General features: G+C 32.2%; 1 protein-coding gene across 1 annotated transcript in view; it reads right to left on the bottom strand.

The window, feature by feature from the left end:
* Window positions 1-18,410, bottom strand: part of mAChR-A (muscarinic Acetylcholine Receptor, A-type) — a 229,925-nt gene that overhangs the window by 134,062 nt on the left and 77,453 nt on the right. Inside the window, exon 3 of the mRNA XM_072523255.1 lies at window positions 6,762-7,107. Coding sequence (XP_072379356.1) covers window positions 6,762-7,107 — 346 coding nt within the window. The remainder of the gene's footprint in view (window positions 1-6,761; window positions 7,108-18,410) is intronic.

The following is an 18,410-nucleotide window of genomic DNA, read 5'->3' on the forward strand; positions in this document are numbered from 1 at the left end:
GTTAGAGGTTATAATTTGTTATTTTAAATGTTTGACTAGCAATACGCGCTGTTTCTTCTCAATCGACTGAATTACGATTGATTGCAGTGTGATTTAAACTAATAATTTACTTAACACTATCAACATTTGTCAATAGTATGACATAACCTATAAACTCAGTTTCTCAACTTTTGTGTCAATCTAACAATTAATCAATCAATCATAGTTTACGATAATGAAATATTAGTGTACAATTATTTACCTTTATTGTTGTAGTTGTTGTAAATGACGAATCTAAGCACTCCACATTTTCACTACAGACACAGCTGACGATACTTTAACCACACGTGTGAACTTGTATTATGACGCTTTCTCGGTGTTCCAACGCCAAGAACGCTCGAGAACGACAGAGACACAAGCACGCACCGATTCAACGCGCCTAATTCTCTAGTGCTGCGCACGCAGCGGACCGATCATGTTTGAGTGGGAGAGAGACGCAAGGCATTCGCCGGTCCGGCGGGCCTCTCTCTCGTTCGGTGACTCATCGTAACAGACGTGAGCGGGCGTTACACTTTTTCATGAGTGACTCCGAGCCACAACCTAATTTAAGACGTTGTCACGTCAAAAGACTTAAACAAAGAAATCCACTTGAGTTAGTGTAAAGTGTTAACTAGTGCAAAAGCAGAGCATAGTGTTGTGTTGCATGTTAGCTATAGTGCACAGTTGTTCGATAAAATAAAAGGGGACACCATAGGGTTAAATTCTTAAAACTTAAGTATAGCAAATGAATATAGCCATATTGTACGATGATTATTAAAAACCCAATGTAATAAAAGTTTAGAAGTTTTTACTTGCAAAATTAAAATCCTATTTTAGTAAGCTATAAAAATTTTAAAATCACAAATAGCTAGTTAAACTGTTAAATATTCAAATAGTCCAGACACTCTGGGACCATAGTGTGAGATGGGTGTTCGGAAATATAGAAAAAGAAAATATGTTTTTACAAGTCAGGTAATACTTGCTCAACCAAATCAACTGCTCTTTACTGCAAATTAAGAAAAATACCAAAATAAGTAGATGTCATACAATGCCTGGGTACAGATAAAACAGGAAAGGGAAAATCTAGATATGATTCTACAACAAATGAAAATCCAAGTGGATACAATATAAAAGAAAATAGGGAAAGAGAAACAACAGCAAAATAAATATATAAAATATCGCATAGACAAGGATAAACTCAAGTAAAGAAACCAAATGGATTCGAGTTATACTCGAATTTTCCACCAAAACCTAATCAAATAACGGCAGATTACGCTCAGTTGCTCAACACGCTTGGATAAAAATTTATCGTTGGTGCAGATTTTAATGTTAAAACCACCGTATGGAGTTTAACCCATCAAAGTCTAGCGTTCCCATATGGCAACGTAAAACACTGTTTAAAATATTAATTCTTACGCGAAAAATTGAGACCGATACTAGTTAGTAAGTTAACGCTGTTAGATTAGTTATCTAATTTAGGGGATCGCTAAAACAAAAATTACTTTCTCAAATCAGTTGTTTGTGAGAGCGTATGTAACATTGTTTCTTCAAGATGGACATTAGACTAAAGTAAGCAAAATATTAATACTAAAAAGTCCTATAAGTTTTCAAAATACTTCATATTGTGAGACCAATTCTTTTAGTTTTCATTGGTCGTATTATATCCTTAATATGAGTGTTACCATATGACAACGCTAGGACATGCTATTACCGACTTTCATAAAATATTGTTTTTTATTAGAAAAGACTTAACACTTAAAGAGGCATTACAAGTTGCGTACGATGATGACAAAAGTAGTCGAACTCTACATTGAGACTCCAGAGGGTAAGCTGACAGATGAGGAAGGCGGTGGTGGACTTGATAATTTGTCAAAAATCAACTTCGCGCAATCATTGCCATGGTCCATTATGGACCAGGTTGTTCTTTCTAGCAAAAATGACATAGAAGAAGAGCAAATGGGGATTAAAGATGGACCGTTTGAAGAGATATATTCTGATAGTGTTGATGAAGAATATTTAAACACTGATTTGACAAAAGTCATTTGGGTTCTTGACGATATTAAAGCAGCAAGCAAACCTTTTTCACAACCTACTTCTGAAAACTAAAACTTTAACATCTACGGAATTGTTGGAGCTATTTTTTGACAAAGGCTTGCTAAAATTTTGGATACGGAAACTGAAATATATGCAAAACAGAAAAATAATTCAATCTTAACACTAGCATTGAAGAAATGCAAGTTTTTCTTGCCATTATAATTCTATCAGGTTACAACGCTCTTCCTGGTAAAAATTTTTATTGAGCGTCCAGTGGAAATATGGGTAAAATTTTGGTTAAAGAAGCCATGCGGAAAGATAGATTTTTGACTATTTCCCGGTACTTTCACTGTACAGATAATGATAATTTTAATCCCCGTGATAAATTTCACGGGTTGTAGTTGCCACGTAGTTGCCATATGGTAACTAGCGTTACCATATGGCAACATACTGTTTTAAAAATAATAAATAAAAACCATAATTATTTGTTGTTTTAAGCATAACTACTAATTGACTTTATAAATTTGTTTAAAATTATTCTAATTTAAAAAATTTTAAAACTCCATCATTGATGAGTTAATGCTAATCAATACAAAGGGTAGAGAGCTACATGCAGCAATAAAAAATATAAATTAAAAATGACAGTCAACTCGAAAACCTACATATTAGCACACTAAAAAAATATATAACACCCGACTTAATTGACTTTTTCATTTTTAAAAAAGTTGCAACAAATTTTATGAAGATAGAAGATGATGGTCCCAGTTCTGATCATTCTCAGAGAAAATCACCCTACCTTAACCAACAACAGAATGAACCGGACTAGCTTTAGATAGTACCTATGTTACATGATTTAATATTCGCTTGTCCACAGCCGGACACAGATCTCCCTCATAATTTCCGATCCGTTTCGATCTTGTGCCTCTTGCATCCAATTCCTATCACAACGATTTAGATAGTTAGTCTAACGTGTTGGTGGACGACCTCTGCTTCGGTAGGCATAATCTCTTAGTCTTCATTCCAGTATTCGCTTTGTTCTTGTGTAACCTGTCATTTAAGTCAGGTGACCTGCCCAGTTCCACTTCAGTGTTGCTATTTTCTCTAAAGCATCAGCCACACCTGATCTTCGCCATAGCTCGCGGTTTGAGATCTTGTCTCGCCAAACATATTATGCTTAATTGCCCTTTGAGCACATAGATTTTTTTTACTGTTCTTCTTGTCGTAGTCAACGTGCCTCTTCTGTAAGTCAACACCGGCAAAACAGACTAAATAAAAGTTTTTCTTTTAAGACATATTGGTATGTTGGACGATTTGAAAATGTGGTTGACCTTGCCGGAGACTGCCAAAGTCAGTCTTATACGACGGAGAAAATCTATGGTTTGGTCATCCTTTTTCATGCGAATCTCATAACCTATGTATTTATAGGCCATTACCTGGTCTATGGATCTTCTTCCTACACACATATCTTCGCTAACTATAAGTTTAGTCATTATCTGGGTTTAAATTATATTTATTTTCAATCCCCCTTCTAGCGAGGAAAGGTAGAGCTGATTTGAAAGTTTTTTAAGCTATTAGCTACAAGCTATCAGAATCAGCTATTAGCATAATATCATCAGCAAACCTCAGATGACTAAGCTTTTCCAAAAGCGTAGGAAACAGTTTCGGTGATATGGTATCCCGCTCATGTACACCACGTTGTGTTGGGAATTTCTTAGAAAGATCATTCACTCTTACACTATCTGATGCGTTTTATTATATGTTAAATTTTATTTATATAGAGATAGTCAATTCGACATTCTGTCAAGACTTTCAATTTTTTGGAATATTGATGCCTTTTTTATTAGGACAATTTCTGCGTTATACTACTAAGTTGGTGATACTGCTTTCTACAGACATCTAGTAAATAGCTTGACAAGGGCCTGCCATATTCTTTTTTCAACTACCTTTAAGACACCTTCCACTATTTCATCGCCTCCAGTAGACCTATTATTTTTTGTTTACATTTACCTGCGAACTTAATTAGGTGTTTTGTCCAGTAACATTTCAGATCCCTGATTAATTGTATCTTTGGTAATGATCCACTCCGGATGCATTGCTGTTTTTTGTGTAGTTGGCTATAAAACCTCTATATAGTGCTTATAATGATCCTTAATTATTTTTCTCTGTTTATTTCTTAATTTGTGTATGATATTTTTTCCAATGGACATGTTCAGTCTAAGGACTTTCAAACTTTGTTTTCTCCTATAACTCTAGTTAATTCCATTGTATTGTATGCTCTTAGATCCTTTCTAACCTAATTTTTAATTTTTTTATTCGAGATTCTGAGTTTGTTTTTGTTATTATTCTGATTTTCTCTATGGACCTGTTATAAATGTATTTAAAACTGTTACATCCTGAACTACATCCTTTCTATTTCATATTCTAAAGTCAATTTAATTTTTTGTTTTTTTATTTAAACTCTTTCATGTCCACTTACGTTGGGGTTTCTTTCTGAGAAGCAAAGAAACTAACCATAAATATATAACAAGCAGCATGAAACAATACCAAAAAAATTGGAAGAAAGGCACAAAATTTTCGCAAAGAAGTTAGAAAATTGATGCAAGGAAAAGAAAAGCCAGAAAAACATGACACAAAATCAAAACTGCAGAAAATACAAATGTAATAAACAACCTCACCCAACAGGTAAAAAGAGAAATAGATAATTACAAATGAATCAATAAAACAATACCTAAACAATCTGACAGATAATTAAACTACTGACTACTCGTTGTGGAAATTTATAAAAAAAATAATAAATAGACCAAAGCAACAGACTCTGCCGATTAAAAAAGAAGATATACCACGAACCAGATATCTTAAAATATATTAAGATAGGATATCTGAGGTAAATAGGGTATGTAATGACCCATCTAGAAAAATTTTCCTTGATAGATCCATTGGCCAGAGAAGAAAAGGAAGATGTGCTTAGGGGAGGAAGGCGACGGACAGGGAGGTTTGAAGAGAAATTCTTGAGAAAACTATTACCAATGCAGGGTTGTAAAGTCAAACTCATAATTTTGAACTTTTGGAGTTAAACAGAAAGGCGAATATTCAGAGCTACGACCAATCAAAGCAGGACTTAAACAAATTAATGTTCTGAGACCTATGCTATATTTAATAAAAACCTAATTCTCTGTTACGGAAAATATTTAACTGGCTACATTTTCAGACGACACTGCAAAGGCGACTAAGAAAAAATTAGGCACCTCCAAACTGCAGTGAAAAAAATAAGCATTGGGAATAATTAATGGCGCATAAAAATTAATAGAGAAAATCTGCTCATATCGATTTTACTTACAAAAAAAATAAAGAACCACCCAGATAGACTAAACAATAAAATCATCACATATAAGAAAACAGTTAAATACCTAGTGCTGCATTTGGATAGAAAATTAAGTGGCAGAAATATATCCGAATTAAAATTAAGAACTTAAATTGTAATACAAGAAGTTATATTGGTTATTAGTTAGTACCATCAAAAACAAGGTATTAGTTTACAAACAAATGCTCAAACTAGAATGGTTCTATCTTGTACAGATATGGGGCTGTCCTAGTGAGAGTAACTATGCTTGCCTTCAAAGAGTCCAAAACCGAATACTAACATAGTCAACGCTCAGTAGTATATCCGCAATAACGACCTACATTGGGAACTTCGTATACTAACATATAAACAAAAAATATAGAATATTGCCTAGGGTCACGAAAACCGACTCTATAACCATACAAAGGGATATGTTCCCCTTTGTATGGCTATGTAGCTAGAGAACTGCTACATAATCAAGACCTTTCGAATTTTTCCTGTTTTTCTCCTGTTTTAGCATTTGGCTACTGTGTTTAGTTGAGATAGCATGTGGTGTAAGGGCACAAGAGGATTAAAAATCCTTATGTCGCTTTTATGGGACGTTAGTCAATCTTAAAGAGAGCGGTTGATCTGTCCAATGTAGCAGGAGTTGCACTCTGTACAGGGTATATGATAGATTACATACATTGCTTCTAAAGGGGCCAATGGAATTTTGGTCTTTGAAAATAATTTTTGTACGGTTCTAGTGTTTTTAAAGGCTATTTTGGTAGTTAAGTTTATAAATAGTTTGGTAAGCTTGTTCGTGATTTGCAGGAACGACGGTAGCGAAGCATATTTTGTGTTCATAGATGACCTGAGAGTTATTTATCTGTAAGTTGTTGGAAATGTTAACCCATTGGATGCTTCAATAATAGAATGCGCATTGCTTTTAGAAAAAAAAAATTATTATTGATAATGGATGCGGGATACGAGTTATCAATGAGAATGGACTTCGGTAGATTAAGATTCGTCTTTGTATAGAGGCTGTGGCAACGTATGTCCACCAAGGCTAAGTGCTTGTACAAAATTAGGTTTGTATTATATTATTATAATATGTATTATTAATAAATTAAATTTTAATAGTTCGGATAATGTTTGCCACCATACGGGACTGTGAACATTAAAGATTAAGTTTAACCGCCACTCATATCCTTGTATTCTGCGAGATACGAATTGATAGAAAGATGTTGACAATGAAAAAAAAAAAAGATTTTATGGACAGAAATAAATATTAAAATAAATTAAAAATTAATGGGATTGTCAAATCCTGTTCGATGATTCATGTAAATCTAGAACAATTTAAAAAATTAAATAAAATTATTATACTCACGCAATCATAACAGCAGCTCTTCTCGTTGTTCGTTTCGCTCTATAGGAAAACGGTCTTGTCACTGAAAAATATCGGTCGAAGCTGATGATGAGCAAGTTTAAAACACTTGCGTTGCTCGCCAAGTAATCCAGTGCTAACCAGGTGTCGCAGATGAGGGGCCCCAGAGGCCAGTATCCCAGAAGGGTATAAATGGTAAACAGAGGCATAGATATAAGGCCTATGGCGAAGTCTGCCACTGCCAGAGAAAACAAAAAGTAGTTGCTTATAGTCTGAAGCTGCTTATCGATTTTGAATGATATCATTACCATTATATTACCAATGACGGTGATGATTGCTAGTATTGCCGCTGAAAAAGAAAAATTAGCTCAACAACGTTACTAAAACTATAATCTATATATTTTATGCATAAAAACATAAAAAGATTAATTATGTTATGTTATAGTAATAATGAGTTAGTACACAAACGTTCTATGTCCATTTTTTGTAAAAATATGGATATAACTGATAGTTATAATTAAAAGTCATTTATGTTATCCACGGACCATCAAGTTCTATGACAAATTAAAATCAAAATTATTTTGGAATTTGTTCACCTTATAAAACTTATTTGGGAAAAAATTTTACTTGTTCAGCTTAAAGTACCAGCGCACAAAATTTTTTCGAGATATGTAAGTTAGCTCTGCCTAAAGATATGTAAGGCTAAAATATTTTGTAGAACCTATTGCTTATTTTATCTTAACATGCTTATATTTCAGAATCGATGTATTACAAAAAAGGATATGATAATACTTTCAGCCGAGAACTTTATCGCAGTATTATAATTTACCCACTAATTTTTTAATTTTTTTTTTTCTCCAGCCTATAATATTTTTAACTCTGTATTTAAGTGCTTGAAAACACTTGAGTACCTTTTATGTATATACTCCGTGGAGTATATATCTCTACAGAATTTCATCATCATAATTGCCTTGATAATCCTTTGTGTATTTTGGTTTGCTCGCAAAGAAGTAGCCACACCTATCGATTCCTCGCAACTTCACTCCATGTTCTGATCCTTAGGATCTTAGATCCACATCATCCATCCATCCTCTGTTCAGTCGTCCTTTACTTCTTCTGACTTTTGGGTTTGGGAATGTCCACCTCTTCGTGTACTTAGTATATGATATCCTAGCAATTTATCCAGCCCATCTTAGCCTGTGCACCACAATAAATACAATATTTGAATCAAAATTTCAAATAAAGGTAAATTTGAGGTCAAAAAAAGGTAAATAAAAAAATTAAGCATTTAAAACAAATTTTAGAGCAAAAAACTTATAAGTCATATAAAAAACTATAAGTCGTTTTTTAAATGCTCTGATTCTTATTTGTTGCTTAGAAAGTTGCAAAATAAGTCAAAAATTTCTGTTTTTTATAAATGTTTTTAAACGTTTTTAAAATCATTCTATAATCTTTATATTACACATAATGTTGGGTCTTATGGTGCTTAAAGTATGATAAAAATTTCAAATCGATTGGTCAAGTAGTCTATAAGATATTTAATTTATTTATCTAATATTTATTTTTTTTGCAACAATATAAGTTAGAAATAGTAATTACACGTGTATCTTCTAAAAGAAAATGATTTAATCTAAAATAAATAAAGAAAATAATTTTAAATATTGCAAAATTATTTTGCAAAACATGATTTTTGCTTATAAACAAATAGAACAACTTTTTAACCATTGCCTGAAACAAAATTATTTTTGATATTAAGAAAGCCTGCATATGCTTTGTTTATAACAACTAAGAGATTTTATTAGGGTTATCTGAAAGAACATACTTAAAGTTTTAATTTGCATAATTTAAAAAATATTGCATTTTAATGAAATCGCCCAGAAAGCTTTAAACATATGGTGCTCAAAATCGGCAGGCTATGAAACTTGTGAGAGGGGGAAGGAGCTGTAACTGTATATCTAGTTCTTGTTTATGAATTTCGACGTTTCCTTTTTTAGTTTGTATATACTTTTTGTGTATATTACAAATATTTTTGATTTAAATATTTAAATTGTTAATTAAACTATCTAATTTCTTTAAACAATTTTTTTTATTTTTTATTTAGTAATTTTTAAGGTAATTTTTATTATGAAACATAAATATTTATGATTAATATATACTTCTTTAATAAACTTCGTAAATAATTTAATTTTAATAGACTTTATGAAGAAACAAATTACTCTATTCAATTAGTTCTACATATTGCTTTAAAAATATTTTAACACTTTTTTATTATTATTTATTTAACACTTTTTAAACAAATTATAAAAAAATGTTTTTGCTTTAAATTTTTTTTTAATATTGATTAATTCTGAGACGAAAGTTATTTTTGTTGCCGAAAATGCCGAAAAAAAGCCGGTTTTATCGTTTTTCGAGACCATTTTTTAATAGGTTGGATATTGAATTTAAAAATCAAAAATATATAAGCAGAAAGTTTGCAAATTACTTTCAAAATACGCAAGTTCATTTTGATTTTTTATTGCATAGGTCAGTTTAAAATATCCATAAACAAATTCATATACCGTTGCGTCTCTGGATATATAGATTTGACGAATATCTAAACTTTTTCGTTCAAAACACATTACTTTTTTTTAACCACAAGCTGAATCTTATTTTAATTAAAAAAATATGATGCTGAAATATTACAGGAAAAAGTTTACACAAAGCTTATCAAGGGAAGCTGTTTATTTGTAACAATTTTTTAACACATAAAAAAATTATTTACCACATAAAATTTTTATTTTAACCATTAATTTTTTTATTTATATCAAGCAGGTTCCCGTGGTAAACTTTGGGTAAACTTTTTAGTATAGTATTTCAGCATCACATTCTCTCGATTAAAATAAGATTCAGATTGTGGGTAAGAACTAAACAAAGTGTGTTAAACGTTAAAGTTTAGACGTTCAAGTCTATATATTCCGAAACGCAACGGTATATCAATTTGTTTGTAATTATTATAAACTGATTTTTGCAACATAAAATTATAATGAAATTGAGGGTTTTTAAACGACTTGACTTAAGCTTTTATCTTGTATTGTTGATTTTTTTACATTTAATGTCCAACCTATTAAAGAATGGACGGTAAAGCATTTTACATAAAAATCATAAGACTATTATTTTGTCTTGAAATAACCCAAATTATTAAAAAAGTGGTTTTGAAGTGAAAAGAGCAATGTTTTATAATTTGTTTAAAAAATACTTAAATTTCCGGTAAACTTTTTAGTATAACATTTTAGCAATATAATTATATCGAAAACAAGTTTCAGCATTTGGGTATGAAATCGACCTTTTTCGACAAAAGCTACCCACCTAGCATGTTTAGCAATAAATAAAACCAAGTTAATTTGGATTTACAAAGCATTACGTGAACCAATATTATTTTTAGAAATAATCATAATAGGATAATTAATTTTGTTTATAAAATCTATTAGAAATAAATGATTTCTAAAGTTCGTTAAAGAAGCATATATTAATAATAAATATTTATGTGTAACAATAAACATTATTTAAAAAAAACTGAAATAAATTTAAAAAAAAATAGATTATTTAACAATTCAATTATTTAAATAGTACGTATTCGTAATGTGCGCAAAAAGTACATACAAATTAAAAAAAGAATCGTCGAAATCGTCGAATTTGAAGACAATTACGATTTGTTTAATTTTGCTCCTCACAATATATCCGGTACAAAATTCATGACGGGTATGGTGTTCGCTGTAGTAGATATATATTTTTTTCAGAATTCTTGAGATAGTCCACCTCATCTTTTGTAAAGGCAGGCTACAAAGCGACAACTTATAATTTGACCACGAAAGGGACAACTCCATTCTAGGGACGCTCTTCCAGAGAACGTGGTTTTTGCAAGGTTAATATCGTATTAAATCATCTGTGAAGAATTAGTTTACTCTCCATTAAGCCCCAGAACATGTGCTAAGTACATTGTTCATTTTTACAGAAGTAGCTGTTGTTGTTAGAGGTGGTAGGTACCTACTGTGTATTTACTGTTTTTTGTTGAGAGGTCATCACCATAATTCCTGTGAGAAGGCTCTACTACAGGCCATTATAAGGGACAGACAATCACGAGGCCATGATGCGGTATATGTAGCCGAGGAAACCAAGCTAATGGCTATAACCTAACTCATTTCACACCTTAATTTTTTTTGGAAAGTAACCCAGAGATATGTTTTAGAACTAACATCTGTACTAGTTTAATTGTTCATTTTGACAGAAGTAGCTAATGCTGTTAGAGGTGCTGGGTACCTACTGTGCATTTACTGTTTTTTGTTGAGAGGTCATCACCATAATTCCTGTGGGAAGGCTGTACTACAGGCCATTATAAGGGACAGACAATCACGAGGCCAAGATGCGGCATATGTAGCCAAGGAAACCAAGCTAATAACTATAACCTAACTCATTTCACACCTTAATTTTTTTCGGAAAGTAACCCAGAGATGTGTTTAACATCTGTACTAGTTTAATACAGTTAGGATATCTGGACTTTAGGAATTAGATTTAGTTCATTTTTTTAATATTACAAATAACATTTGACCGTTTTTGTTTATGTTTTCGAACATTTTAATAATTTTAATGTGCTACATTCTAGTGCTAATTTTATAGTGCTACATTAATATAAAATTATATATTTTGCTTTTTGAAGCAAAGCTTTTATCTTGTTCTTACAGTACCCTGTTCGATTATTATCGTAAGTTGGTAATTATCTTGGTAAAAATAACTTAGTTTATAACTAAAACCAGATTAGCGGATGTCTCTTGATACGACACTCAAAAATTTCGGAGCAAGGATGTTCTCTTTTAGTCTAAGCCTCTACTTCTGGCGATCTTGCTCTGGATTATGAGGTGCAAGTATACTTCTCTATATGTCTCATCACATGACCAAAATAGTATGAAACTATTTCATTTCTTATTCGATCAACCCATCCTATTCGCAATATTCGTCGGTTAATTCACATCTCAAACGGCTTCAATTTTTTCATTAGTGTCTCTGTTAGAGTTCAGCTCTCCGTGATATACAGCAATGTGGAGAATAGTAGCAGCGTATTAATGTGGTTTATAGAAAGCAGCTCTGGCTTTTTCAATACATTGAAAAAGTCAGCAGCTTCTATACTTGCGTTGTATTTTTTTTCCTCTATGATAAAATTCTGAGGCAAGCGTCACTAGAAGGCGTCACGGGTAGCATCACGAAATAGCAGTTCTTCACATTGATTCACTACGCTCGATTAATTCGTTTTTTGTTATTACATATTTATTCTAAGCAGGTTTAAATTAAAAGCTGCATGAAAAATAACGAAAACAGTACAGACATTAAATGATAAGTAAAAAATTAAAAGAATATCTGTCAATAAAATCTTTCATTCAAGGACTTCACAAATTATGACATATTGATAGATCTCTAGCAAAAGAAAGGACAGCCTAAAACAACAAGAGGAAAGCGTGAAAAACTGAAATCAGGTCATTTGTTTTATCAGGTCGATATTGAAACTGAAAAAACGGAAGGCATTTGCTTCTTTGTACATAAAAAACAACATTATATCGGTAAAAAGTGTCTCTACTAGATTAGCTTTCTAACCTTTAAACTAATTAAAAGATATGCTTTAAAAATCATCCAAGTATATGGCACAACAAGTGACTATGTGAACTATGAAATGGAAAAATGCTATGATGACATTACTTTAGCCCTAAATGATATAATACGACAATACACCATAATATGCGGTGACTTTAAACCTAAAACGGAGAGAAAAGCAGATGAGATAGAAAGATAACTAGGAAAATTTGGTTCGGAAAACAGGCTGAGCGCAATGGCACATTGCTTAGTTTTCTACTAAAAAAATCTATTTAAAAAAAAAACATCTTCTACAAAAAAAGCCAAAAGAGATGGATGTGGTAGAGACCGAAGCCTCTACAGTAACAGACCTTAAGAAATAGAGATACCGCATAATCAAAAATAAGTCCAGTTCTGTTTTTATTTTTTGTATCCTGATTTTTATTTGCTTTAAAACTATTGTATTTCTTATTTGATCAACCAAAGTTATTCGCAATATACGTCGGTAAATAAACATTTTAAAGGCCTCCAATTTTTTTATAAGTTTTTCTGTAAGAGTCCAGCTATCCATGCCATACAGCAATGTGGGGAATATGTAGCAGCGTATTAATCTGATTTTAAGGTTAAATATAATATCCCTATTAATAAATATTTTCTTTAGTTTATAGAAGGCGTCTCTGTTATTGTTAACATTGGCGCCCAAATAGGTAATATTGTGAACTCTCTTTAACTTTATTCCATACACTCTTATCTTCATTGGTTGTAACTATGTTTTGCTGACACCTTTTAGTTTTATGTTAGAAGTATTAAGCTTTACCATAGGTGACCCGGTAATAATAATAACATCACATGGCACTTTTGCCGGTGAGATCCTGTCAGATAGGTTCCGGTGCCAATTGAATCTTTAACTCTGTTTCAAGTAGTTAGTGTCGATGCTAACTTGACCAAGGGGACCAACGGCTTTACGTGCCCCCCGAAGCACGGTGAACTGCTCGTATTACTGCCTTTTCAAAGTCGATAAAACACGTATATACCGGTTGTTCAATATCCCTACATATTTGAAACAAGACCTGCAAACTGAATAATGCTTCTCTGATTCCAAGGTCGTTTCTTAAACCAAACGCAGCATAACATTAAGTTTCCATAATGGTGTAAGCAAAAAAGTTTATTTTTAATGTTCTTATTCAAAGATACTTAGCTTAGGCGTTCACTACATAGACTACAACAAATCATTCTATATGACGAAAAATATTAAACTGATGGAAATTCTCAAAAACAAAAACCTTGAGGAACAGAAAATTAGATTAGTATTAAGCTTGAACTATAATCAGTGAGCTTACTTCTTCTTATATTCGATTATCGTGCGTTGGCTATCAAGGATATACCAATTTTGTTAACAGCAGCTCGGAAAAGGGGCGAGCACCACTAACAATTTTAGGCGTAAAATATTCATAGAAGGCGAGTCGTGGCAGGCGAAGGTGTATATTGTGGTTTTTATTAATTAACGCATACTTTTAGGAAATGGTGCTGGCAGCTATTAAATTAAAAAAAAAACAGGAATAAAAAAAGCAGCTCGGAAAAAGGGGGCGAGCACCACTAGAAATTGGACGTAACATATCTATATAGGTCAGAAAAATGAGAAGAGTCAAGCAAAGGTGCATATTGGGCCTTTATTAATTAACGCGTACTTTTAGAATATGGTACTGGTAGCTATTAAATTTAAAAAAGAAGGAATAAAAGTAAATTTGTTTTTAATGAACAATCAGATATGCTAAAGATATCGTAATAGTAGCCGATATGGTTTTTAAGCTATTTTCTTGAGACATTTTTATATTATGTACTATCTTTAATGCATATTAACCTTACTTTTAGTTAAAAAAATATTATTTCGAGAGCGATTTTCGAAGTGGGCATTGGAACGTCAAAGCTATCGTATTTTCTACTGAAATTTCGGTTAATGTTTATTAAACATAGTAAATAATAGCCGATAATTTCTAAAACCTAGAAAGAATAATGCATAGCATATAAGATTGCCAGAAAAAATAAGAAACTTCCCTCAACATAAAAAACTATTATTAATATCAATACTAACCAAACCCTAACCCTAACTAACGGTAGAAGGACAGTAAATCGATATCGCAAAAATCTACCCCGGTAGGTGCTACTCACGTAAAAGAATGTAACCTGCAATATCTCGGAGATATGAGTAGAACAAAATACAGTACAGTAATTTGTGCTCATAATCCAAGACAAAACAGAGGACAGAAGATACATAAGAAGATGAATAGCTTAGCTAACAAATATAAGAAAATGTTATGGTTACAGTTGCCTCTTAAGAGCAGTTGCTTTAAAAGTAAGAGTTGCCATAATGGTATTTTAAACTGTGTTTATCTGGCTGCTCTCAGCATACACCTTTGCCGTGGTTTTTAATAGGCTTTTAACGAAGCCCAACATCAAAAGTATTCTGAAGAAAAATACCGTATGCAATTTGATGTAGAATTTATATATAATTTCTAGATATACACAAAGAAGTCATATAGATATATTCTATAAACTTTTGTCGAAGCTTGCGGATAATTGTAGCTAACAGAAGTGGCATCAATAATATTAGATAATTTGCTGTGGTAAAGTTATCCTTATAATTGACATGAAAGAGTTATGGAAGAAACTACAACATGTATATAACAAGTGCGAATACTATAAACTCGAAATTAAATAAAAGAAAACAAGAATAATATTATTTTCAGAAAACTGTATGATCTGAAGACACACACAAGAAATTAGATCTAGTATAAAAAAGTTTCCCCCCCCCCCCCCAAGATTAGCTGCAGCTGTTGTAGCTACCCAGTGTGGCGCATTATATTACCTAGGTCATAATATGAAAGATAAATGGAAGAAAAAATATACTTTAAAAAAAGAAATCGTAGCTGAGAAATATAAGATACTTAAAAAACGGAAATAACCTAATACACGCAGCCCAGGTTAGAAACGAATTCGCCGTAATGTTCGCCAACTTTAACAGAGATTGCACATTACTGCTGCATAACTCTAGAGATGTGTACGCAATAATGCTAAGATGTTACATATTTCCTACACTGCTATGTTGCTTGGAAACATAGAAACATGTTGCTACAAAATAATCTGGAATCTACAGACAATTGCTTCTTCTTCAAGAGCCATCTCCGCGGCGGAGGTCGGCAATCATCATAGCTATTCGGACTTTTGAGGCGGCTGCTCTGAAAAGTTCATTTGATGTACATCCGTACCACTCTCTCAGGTTGCGCAGCCATGACATTCTACGCCTCCCTATGCTTCTCTTTCCTTGGATCTTTCCCTGCATAATCAGTTGGAGCAAGGTGTATTTCTCAGACAATTGCACAGAGAAAAAAAAACACATAGAATATAGAATGTGAGTACATATATAATGAGCAATTATTTTATCTACAGAATATACTAGTTTACAATAATTTAGTTGTATATCCCGAATAAAGTACGTGCCTTCTAGTAGTTGTATATGGGCAACAATACATTGATTTATAGGGCAATCCTAGAAGTAAAGATTCCTGCTTATACAGAAAAATGCAAGCGGGTGTAAGATAACACTACACTATGGTTGCACTCATAATGTGTTGGCTAAATCGTGCAGGATATAATGCTGATAGGTATTTAGGCATCAATACTGAAAAGACCTTCTCCAATATAATTACAATTGTTACTTATAATGATGGCATCGCCTGTGGTAAAATATTGGGGAAACCTCATTAGATATTAGAAAAATTAGGATAGGGTCTTGGAATCTTGGAAGTTTTACAGGTAAGGGTGTAGAGTTAGTAGATGCTCTTAAAAGCAGAAGAGTATAAATTGCTTGCATTCAAGAGACTAGTTGAAAATGACAAAGAGCGAAAGAACTAGGTCAACTATACTAGGTATGTATAATTGTGATATGTAGCGAAAAGAACCACTAAGAATGGAGTTGGTATAGTTGCCAATAGTGAAAATAAATTATAACATAGTAGCAGTTGTAAGTATGAGTGATAGAATAACGTCAGTGAAATTTGTACGTGGTAAAAAGGTATTGAAAGTATTGAATGTGTATTCTCCCGAAACAGCGCAACCTGAAAATAAAAGAAAATATTTCTATAATCAACTAGGAGATATACTGAGTGATATTTTTTAGTGTCTGTTTTTCAATGTGCCTCCAGTAAGTTATCGTTCCATCGTTTTCGTGGTCTTCCTACCGATCGTCTTTTTATTGGGGAACTGCCTCTTGTCGTCTTTACTATTCTATTTGTTGTCATTCAGCTCATATGATCGTTACATTCTACTGTTCTGTTTTTATTTCTGCTGTTTTTAACATCCTTTTTGTCCTGTCTGTGCCAAGTCGTGTTTCTGTGGCGTATGTCATTATTGGTTTAATATCTGTTTTGTAAATTCTGCCTTTCATTTCTTTCCATATATTTTTATTTCTCCATATTGTTTGATTCAGGCAACTTGCGGCTCTTTTTGCTCTATTCACTTGAACTTCCACTTCTGTTTCGAGTTTTCCGTATCTAGATAATGTAATGTGATTTAATGAAAAAACGTGTTAGATTATGAAAATAAGTCCTAATATACTTAGAAGAAAGATCGTCAGTATCATTAGAGGTACTGCTATTTAAATACTTGGAAAAACAACAGGAAAGTAGTTTAAGAATAAAGAGACTAAGTGCTCGTCAAACGAAGTTCAAGAAAAAATAACAGAGAAGAGAAAACTGTAGTTAACAGTGGTAAGGAAATATTTCAGATACGTATCTTCGAAACTATATCATCACAAAAATGCAAGCTAAAATGGCAACAGCAAAAGCTAAAGCAGAAGCAAGTACAATCCACATGATACCAGAGAAAGAGAAACAAAAATTTGATCTATACCGGGTAAAAATAATAAAACACTAATTAATACGAAAAGTATATCAAAAAGAGATGAACAAAGTAATTTGACAGTTTATTAAATGAGAGATAATATTAACTAAAAATAATAGTATTTTTGATGTTTCGATTTCCATTACGGAAATCGTTCTCAAAATACAAATAATAATAAATTAAACAAATTGTGTTTTTTGGAACTTGGTGAAAAATTCTTCTAATAATTTAATTTTATCTGTCTTATTTATATTGACAATTCAGACATATATTATATATTTAAAAGTAGACGACTTTTAAATGATATTGCCAAAATTGTTAAGTAGCACTCCTGGAACGACTTTAGTTCCTTCGATTACATGAAATCAATTTTAACTTGAGAATACCCGTCAGGACAACCACATGCAATGGTAAGTATTTGGTCTTATATTTAGTTTACTCTCAATAAACACCAAACTCTGATTTTATATGTATGTTATTTAAAAACATAAAGGATGTATCCTTAATCTGTTATTGACTTACTAATAGTAGTATTTTCTTTTTATTGATCTTCTCCTTTAATATGGGTAGCCAGACCCTACAGCGCTCTGTCTCATTTAGCATAATTAGAGCCGCTTTTTTATTATGCTAATGATGCTAAATAAGACCACAACCATTCTTATTTGTTATGATAAGACAACTTTTCGATGCCTCAGTAAGGCTCAAAATTGTACCAACTCAATCGAAAATTGCTGATATAATAAATAAGCGTAAATGAAAGTGTTAAATACTTTGGAATGCACCTGTATAAAACTTTGACATGAAGAACCATATCTATTAAATAAGAGTCAAGACTTGAAGTTAAAATTTCGTAAAAATTATTGAATACTGCGCAGAACATCGAAGTTGGTATACAATACAACACTCAAATCGGTCTGGACCTATGGGCTCCAGCTATGGAGTACACCAGCAAAATCCAACTTATCCATATTGGAAAGATTTTAATCCAAAGTATGACGCCCTATAACAGCCGCCCCATAGTTCGTGTCAAACTATGATATTTATTGGGATCTAGAGATATCTACGATCATGAAGTGATAGTTCAGTGCAGTGTTTGGTACCTAAAATGTTTAGAAAACCCAAATGCCCTGACAATTAACTTGCTTGATAACAGCC

Source organism: Diabrotica undecimpunctata, chromosome 2 (genome assembly GCF_040954645.1).
Source record: "Diabrotica undecimpunctata isolate CICGRU chromosome 2, icDiaUnde3, whole genome shotgun sequence".
Lineage (NCBI taxonomy): Eukaryota > Metazoa > Arthropoda > Insecta > Coleoptera > Chrysomelidae > Diabrotica > Diabrotica undecimpunctata.